The 8,531-nt window shown below is 37.1% G+C and overlaps 1 protein-coding gene across 3 annotated transcripts; it reads left to right on the plus strand.

Moving 5' to 3' along the window:
* Window positions 1-1,045: 1,045 nt before the first annotated feature.
* On the plus strand, window positions 1,046-8,331 carry LOC123197715 (pleiotropic drug resistance protein 3-like). 3 transcript variants are annotated; one of them, XM_044612056.1, is made up of 25 exons: window positions 1,046-1,148; window positions 1,250-1,569; window positions 2,002-2,125; window positions 2,269-2,354; window positions 2,434-2,518; window positions 2,725-2,884; window positions 2,976-3,052; window positions 3,141-3,194; window positions 3,290-3,380; window positions 3,474-3,775; window positions 3,850-4,131; window positions 4,226-4,539; window positions 4,638-4,798; window positions 4,883-4,986; window positions 5,063-5,213; window positions 5,297-5,422; window positions 5,551-5,627; window positions 5,725-6,057; window positions 6,144-6,434; window positions 6,533-6,616; window positions 6,711-6,844; window positions 6,918-7,145; window positions 7,330-7,501; window positions 7,589-7,843; window positions 7,924-8,331. In XM_044612056.1, the coding sequence occupies exons 1-25, from the start codon at window positions 1,104-1,106 to the stop codon at window positions 8,188-8,190; spliced, it is 4,323 nt and encodes a 1,440-aa protein (XP_044467991.1). In that variant the 5' UTR covers window positions 1,046-1,103; the 3' UTR covers window positions 8,191-8,331. The 3 variants fall into 3 exon arrangements, with proteins under 3 accessions (XP_044467991.1, XP_044467998.1, XP_044468006.1); XM_044612063.1 differs by having other exon boundaries at window positions 5,554-5,627; XM_044612071.1 differs by lacking the exon at window positions 7,589-7,843.
* Window positions 8,332-8,531: the final 200 nt, after the last annotated feature.

The following is an 8,531-nucleotide window of genomic DNA, read 5'->3' on the forward strand; positions in this document are numbered from 1 at the left end:
ATGGTGTTGTGAGATGGATAAATAAGTTGATCTCAAGCCAAACTATCAAACTAATATTCTAGCTCAAGATTGGCTTGTTTGAGTTGAAAGGTGAATTTTAGTGGAACCAACTTGGATCGGATAGAAGCAATAATGCCTAACTTAACCCAAACTCGTTTGAGTTGAGTGTTGTATTCGAGTTGAGCCAACTTGGATAGAATATAATCCATAATGCCCAACTTAAGGATAGACAAATGAGTCAAAATTGAGCTAAACTATTAAGCCTAAGATCGACTTGTTTGAGTTGAGCAGTGGATTTGCGTTAAGCCAACTCAAATTGTTTCAAATCCATAATGCCCAACTTAGCTGAAGCTTGTTTGAGCTAAACGATGGATTTGAATGGAGCCAACTCGGTTTAAATCTAATCTATAATACCCAACTTAACTCAAGCTCATTCGAATTGGTACATAGTATTACTAGAGAGTTATTAGCAAAGTGAAAGGTAGATTTGAGACAAACCAACTAGGATTGGACTGAATCCATAATGCCTAACTTAGCTCAAACTTGTTTGAGTTGAGTGTTGGATTTAAGCTAAACCAACTCGGATAAAATATAATCCATGATAACTTAGGGATGGACAAACAAATCGATTTTGAGCCAAACTATCGAGCTAAACCTCTAGCTTGAGATTGATTTGTTTCAGTTGAGTGGTGGATTTAAACTAAGTCAACTCGGATTGGATCGAATTTATAATAACTAACTTAGCTCAAGGTCATTTGTATTAATATATAGTATTACTAGAGGGTTGTCAACAAGGCGAACAATATTGTGAGAAGGGTAAACAACATTAATGACGAAATAAATGGTGTCATAAGATAGATAAACAAATCAATCTCGAGTTAAACTACCAAACTAGAACTTTAATTTGAGATTAGCTTGTTTAAAGCAAGTAATGAATTCAAATTGAGCCAACTAATGATTGGAGCCACCCCATGAAACAAAAAATATCTATATATATATATATTGGGTTAGTAAAATAAGATATTTTATCAGGGTAAGGATTATTTTTCTCCAATTGACTTTCTATTTATTCTTCTCAATAGTATTTGCAAGTATTTCAGTGTATGCATGCAACATATTTTTCTTCAAAAAGCCGAGAAATTTTCCAAGTAAGATATACCTTGGGCTGGTTTTGTACACTGTTCGATCATTCCTAATGATTCCTTTGTCACAGTTATCAGTTAACGACTAACATTATTTATGTTAATAGTTACAACAATTCCAATTCACTCTTCAGCTTGTGGGCAGTTCAGAAATGTCTCTGGGGATAGAGATGGACGATCATGACAATGAATACGCCTCGCAGTGGGCTGCAGTTGAGAGATTACCAACTACTGACAGGTTAAGATTATCTTTGTTTGATGAAGATGGTGACAGAAACTCAGTTCATGAACATAAAGCTGCGAAGAAGCTGGTTGATGTTACCAAGCTTGAAGCTCCTGAACGTCACCAACTCATAGAAAAACTCCTCAAACATATTGAGAATGATAACCTCCGGTTACTGAGGAAAATCAGAGAGAGAATTGATAAGTAAGTGGTCTTGTTGATTTTTCCATTGTTAACTTCACTGTAGAGAGTATGGCAAATATGTATAATTTTTTTCAATTCTTGTCAGTTTCACTGTTTTTTGTACCAGCTAGATCAGCTGATTATGGATATAGATACGTTAGATGCTAAAAATCCCTCGTCTAATAGGATTTGAGAGCCTTGGATCAATATAAATTTATTGTCCCCCTCGCAAAGCCGTAAGACCAAAGAAGTCCAAAACAGATAGTACCTACTTTAGTGGCTGTCATGTGGAAAGAGCACCTGGCATCGTCCCACAGATGGGGCCACTATTATCTGCTTTGGCCATCGTTGGCCAAGGCCCTTGACTCCTTGAACGATGTAAATACATATATTAGAAAATTGTTTGATGCATGAGATTGAGATTGATATCCTATTTTGGATTGATTTGTGCAGAGTTGGAATAAAATTGCCCACAGTAGAAGTGAGATACAAGAACTTGTGTGTGGAAGCTGAATGTGAAGTAGTTTATGGAAAGCCTTTGCCTACAATATGGAATTCTATTGAAAGCATGATTCCTGTAAGTCTATTGAAACTGTGTTTTACAGAGTTCAAATGTTCTAAATATCTTGAAAATTTTATAGATACAATGTTGCAGCGAAGTATATCTACTTAGTTAGATTTGAACTATTTAGACTAAATCTTATCGACCTTGTCATATAGGACTTTTCAAAGCTATTGGGTTCAAATTCACGCCAAGCCAAAATAAGCATTGTTAAAGATGTTAGTGGCATCATAAAGCCTAGAAGGTAAGCTATACATACTTTCTTTGAGTAAGGTAAATTGCATTTTCAGTTGACTAAATTGGGTTGCTTGATCTTTTTGCAGGATGACATTATTGCTGGGTCCTCCGGGATGTGGGAAGACTTCCCTTTTAAAGGCTCTCTCAGGAAATCAGAAGAATTCTCTCAAGGTGACATTCTTTTATGATGTCTTGCTAAATAAGTGGAATTTTTCTTTTCAATTTCCAACTGATATGATTGACCGGTTACCGATTCTCAACCAGGAGAAGAAATTGATATTATCTTCGTTCATAAGTTTCAATGGGCTGAAAGTTTTCAGGTTTAGAAAGCGTTCTAATCACTTTTGTTGTTTTCCCTTTCAAATTTTGTTCAATAGGTCACAGGGGAGGTTTCTTACAATGGATACAAATTAGAAGAATTTGTACCACAGAAAACATCTGCATATGTAAGTCAAAACGATGTTCACATCTCTGAGATGACCGCAAGGGAAACTCTTGATTTTTCTGCTCGTTGTCAAGGTGTGGGAACCCGAGCAGGTATGTTTCCTTGAATTCAACATTGTGTTAAACTTGAATATAACACTCAATGTAGCAGTAAAAAGTGTAATGTTTGCTTCTGCCTATGAAGAACTTTTGTCAGAAATCAGTAGACGGGAGAAGAGTGCAGGAATTGTCCCGGATCCAGACATAGATACATATATGAAGGTATATAAACTTTGCCAATAATGTCCTTTTTCCTCCATGCTGTGTGCTTATGCATTGCAAAGCTGATAAATATAGTTTGTTTTTACAGGCAATCTCTGTCAAAGGCCTAAGAGAAAACCTTCAAACTGATTACACGTTGAAAGTAATTTTCATTAGTAGAGCTGAAATAATTTTTCCTTTTCACATTCATGAAATGCTTTATCAGTTTACACGCGAATTATTTCCTTTGCTTCTCAGATTCTTGGACTTGATATATGTGCCGAATCAATGGTGGGAGATGCTTTGAGAAGAGGCATTTCTGGAGGTCAGAGAAAAAGACTGACAACAGGTACTAAGGCCAAGATCAGTGTTAGTTATACGAAGAATGTTTTCTCAATTTTGGTTTAAACTTTAACCAAGGAATTGTATTCTAATTATGCAGGGGAGATCATAGTTGGTCCCATAAACGCTTTGTTCATGGATGAAATAACAAATGGCTTAGACATTTCTACCACATTTCAGATTGTTGTTTGTCTTCAACAATTGGCACATATCAATGATGCTACCATACTGGTTTCACTTCTTCAACCGTCACCTGAAACCTTTGATCTCTTTGATGACATTATACTAATGGCAGAAGGAAAGATTGTGTATCATGGTCCACGTGAAAGTGTTCTAGGATTTTTTGAGGGCTGTGGGTTCAGGTGTCCCGAAAGAAAAGCGGTTGCTGACTTTCTCCAGGAGGTAAGTCCATTGCAACTTCCAATCTATTTCTTTTGCATTCTCACATTCTAGTACTTCAACTTTCACTAATGCAGGTCATATCAAGAAAAGATCAAGAACAGTATTGGTTCCACACTGAAATTCCCCACAATTATATTTCAGTGGATAATTTCTCTAGGAAATTTAAGCAATCTCCTCTCGGCGAGGAGCTTGATGAAGATCTCTCTGTACCATATGATAAAACTAAAAGCCACAAGGCTGCTATTTCCTTCACTGTGTATTCTCTTTCGAGATGGGAACTATTTAGAGCTTGCTTGTCCAGGGAGTTTCTCCTCATGAAGAGAAATTCTTTCATCTATGTGTTTAAAATAAGCCAGGTTATCATTTGCTACTTCTGCAGTCTTCCAAAACCTTACTAGTGAAAAGTATTTGGTCATTTAAGTCAATTTAGCCTACTTTTTCTGTATGCAGCTTGTTGTGATTGCATTGATCACATACACAGTATTTCTGCGTACTCGAATGCATGTGGGTGTTGTTGATTCAAATTACTACATAGGAGCCTTGAATTTTGCACTTTACGTAATTGTTGCTGATGGGATTCCAGAGGTTGCCCTCACTGTTTCACGACTCGCAGTTTTCTGTAAACAAAAAGGGCTGGGTTTCTACCCAGCTTGGGCTTATGCAATCCCGGCTGCACTTCTAAAGCTTCCTCTTTCATTTATGGTATCTCTTGTTTGGACATGTCTTACTTATTATGTCTTTGGATACAGCCCCGAGTTCAGTAGGTGAGTATTGTGCTACAGCTTCATGCCTATGATTATACTTGTTTATCTGCAGAATCCTTTTGAAGTGATTTTTTTTTAATAATTTGCAATGTTGTTAGGTTCATTCGCCAGTTCATTCTGCTTTTTGCAATGCACGCAGCATCAATATCCATGTTCCGTCTCCTAGGCTCTATGTTTCACACTCCAGTTACAGCTATAGTAGCTGCAAGTTTTCTTTTACTACTGCTCTTGTTATTTAGTGGCATTACAATCACAAGATGTAAGTTAATTCATATCTCTTCCTTTATCTGATTTAAGGACATCAAACTAATTGAATAACCTTAAACTATCTTATTGCTTTCAGTGTCCATGCCCAAGTGGCTGAAATGGGGATTTTGGGTTTTCCCACTGACATATGGGCAGATAGGCCTCACTATAAATGAGTTCCTTGCTCCGCGATGGCAAAAGGTTAGTCTCTCACTCACCTTCTTATATATGGTGTTGCAGTAAGAGAGTATAATCAATGTTTCATTCTCACTTGTAGCCTTTGCGTCCGAATATGACAATCGGGAGAGAAATACTGGACAGCCGTGGACAGAACTTTGATGGATATATTTTTTGGATTGCACTTGCTGCCTTGATTGGATTCTCTTTAATTTTCAACTTTGCCTTTGCTCTTTCCTTGAGTTACAAATGTAAATTCATCTTCCTTATAACTGTATCTTTAGTTTAAGAGATGGATCATGCTTCGTTATTGACCCTGTTAATGCTCATTCAGCTTCAGAGACCTCTCGCGCTATCATTTCACATGAAAAGCTTGCACAGATACAACGAAGTGAAGATTCAAATGATGGGGCATATATAGAAGAACAACCAAGGAGTACAAATAAAGAATCCACAAAAGGTTTATTTGTGTAGACCTGTTTTCACAGGATCCTGTGAAAAAAGGTCTACAATTTGTTTCACTGCTTATATTTCAGCTTGTTCTTCAGTTCAATAATTTTTACGTTTTCATTTTGTTCTGTCACCCAGCAGGCAGGATGGTCTTGCCTTTTGAACCTTTATCAATCACATTTCAGGATGTGCAATACTACATTGACACCCCTGCGGTAATTAGTCCTGCACTAACATTCTTCTATGTAAGATTTTAAAGTCATAAGATCATATGACATTTATTTTCTGTTTTCTTTGAAATCGTCGGCACAGGCAATGAAGAAACGTGGATTTAATCAGAAAAGACTGCAACTTCTTCGTGATATTACAGGCACATTTACACCTGGTGTTCTTACTGCATTAATGGGTGTTAGTGGAGCTGGAAAAACCACTCTTCTTGATGTTCTTGCTGGAAGAAAAACAAGTGGCTATATTGAGGGGGAAATAAAAATCAATGGTTATCCCAAGGTTCAAGAAACATTTGCTAGGATATCAGGTTATTGTGAGCAAACTGACGTCCATTCACCTCAAATCACAGTAGAAGAATCTCTGCTTTTCTCAGCCTGGCTGCGTCTAGATCCTCAGATTGATGCGAAAACTAAGAGAGTAAGACTATTTTTGTGGCATCTGACAGTCCTGTATGCATTCCTGAGATGAATTGTACTGGAACTTCTTTAGATTTTTATCTGTAGGAATTTGTGAATGAAGTGCTTGAAACCATTGAGCTTGATGGGATCAAGGATTCTTTAGTCGGCATACCAGATGTTAGTGGTTTATCAACTGAGCAACGCAAGCGGCTAACAATAGCTGTAGAGCTTGTTGCTAATCCATCTATAATTTTCATGGATGAACCTACAACTGGTCTAGATGCTCGTGCTGCTGCTATCGTCATGCGGACAGTGAAGAATGTAGCTGATACAGGAAGAACAATTAACTGCACCATCCACCAACCAAGTACTCACATATTTGAAGCATTCGATGCGGTACAAACTTCTTTCTAACTTTAAAAATTGAAATGAAATTTTGTGATGTCCTCTGAATTGTGAAACTGATGCCCATGATCCTCTCATTGCCACTGCAGTTGATTCTTCTGAAATCTGGTGGTCAACTAATCTATTGTGGACCATTAGGACGACACTCGTGTAAAGTTATCGAATATTTTGAGGTTGTTCTTCATAAAGAATGTTTGCATCTATTTCAGCCTGAGACTTGAATTCTGCAAATGATATTGGACTATTCTTATGGTCTTTTCTCAACAGAGTATCCCAGGGGTGCCGAAAATTAGAGATAATTACAATCCTGCGACATGGATGTTAGAAGTCTCTTCGGTATCAGTTGAAGCAACACTTGGTGTAGATTTTGCTCAAATATACAGGGATTCTGCTTTATATATGTGAGTTCCATTTCTGCACTTATTGACTGTTGTGAGTTCCAAATGACATTTTTTTCTTGTACATCATTTGTAGGAAAAACAAAGACCATGTAAAACAGTTGAGTACTCCACCGCCCGGTTCAAGAGATCTGCATTTTCCTACATCCTTCGCACAAAATGGGTGGGGACAATTCAAATCTTGCTTATGGAAGCAAAACTTGTCCTATTGGAGAAGTCCTTCGTATAATTTGATACGTCTATTGCATGCATTTTCTGCATCTTTGATTTTTGGTGCAGTTTATTGGAACCAAGGAGAAAAATTGTAGGTTCCTCCAAAGTTCACCTTCTTTTTCATTTTTATGTAAAATTTGTTAGATCTGTGACGAGTGATAAACCGTCCTAAACCATATCATATTCAGGGCTTTTGTAAGATACCTGATTTAGTACCTCTACTGTCAAATATTTTAATTGATGTCCAACTAACATTTATATTGTAAATTTGACAGAAACAACCAGCAGAATTTGTTCAATATACTTGGTGCAATGTGTGGTACTGTGATCTTCTTTGGCATAAGTAACTGCATATCAGTACTACCATGTGTCGCAACAGAGAGAACTGTTATGTATCGAGAAAGATTTGCAGGGATGTACTCGCCGTGGGCTTATGCACTCGCGCAGGTACAAATTTCCCAGAAATTATAGAATTCCTTTACTTGAAGATCAAGACATCATCCGTAAGACAATTGTGTCATATCAATTTTCCAGGTGATAATTGAGATTCCTTACGTGTGCATTCAAACAATCGTGTTTGTCCTCATCACATACTCGATGATCGGATATCATACATCTGCATATAAAATTTTTTGGTACTTCTACGCGATGTTATGTACATTGATGTACTATACTTATTTGGGCATGATGCTTACATCTTTGACACCAAACTACATGGTAGCTACAATACTAGCTGCAGCCTCCTTCTCCTTGCTTAATCTATTTTCAGGATTCTTTGTACCAGAGCCGGTAATCACATCGCAACACTTCTTAAGTTTCATACAATTAGTACTTAAAAGTATTACTCGATCTTGTTGTTCATTTTGCAGCATATTCCAAGGTGGTGGGTTTGGTTCTATTACTTGATGCCTACTTCCTGGACAATAAATCTTATGCTTAGTTCCCAATATGGAGACATTGACAAGTTGGTTATGGTATTTGGCGAAGTAAAAACAGTAAAAACCTTCTTGAAAGATTATTTTGGGTTTCGCCATGATCGCTTAGGTCTCTCGGCAACTATTCTTGCTATCTACCCTTTAGCTTTTGCTTCTCTTTTCGCCATTTTTGTCTGGCGGTTGAACTTTCAGCGCCGGTGAAGGACTCAGAACCTCTCCCTGGAGATTTTAAATGTTGCATTCACAATATGCCATATTTGTTTGCATTGTTTGGATTTTAAGCCTTCAATTCAATTGTTGAATGAATATTTTCTTTAATTCAAACTTATTTGTTGTTATGCATGCCACAATATCATTAATTCTCCAGTTACAATGACTTTGATTAGGCAATCTGTTGGGAGATACTGTCATTTAACCCAAAGAAAAACAAACAGGAAAATGTACAAATGTTCAACACAAAGCAAGTATTTGTGTGGGAAACCTAATACTAAAACCACGGGCAGACGATGGAGAAATTTTAGTTACAAGATGAAGAAGAGATT

Source organism: Mangifera indica, chromosome 2 (assembly GCF_011075055.1).
Source record: "Mangifera indica cultivar Alphonso chromosome 2, CATAS_Mindica_2.1, whole genome shotgun sequence".
NCBI classification, from domain to species: Eukaryota; Viridiplantae; Streptophyta; class Magnoliopsida; order Sapindales; family Anacardiaceae; genus Mangifera; species Mangifera indica.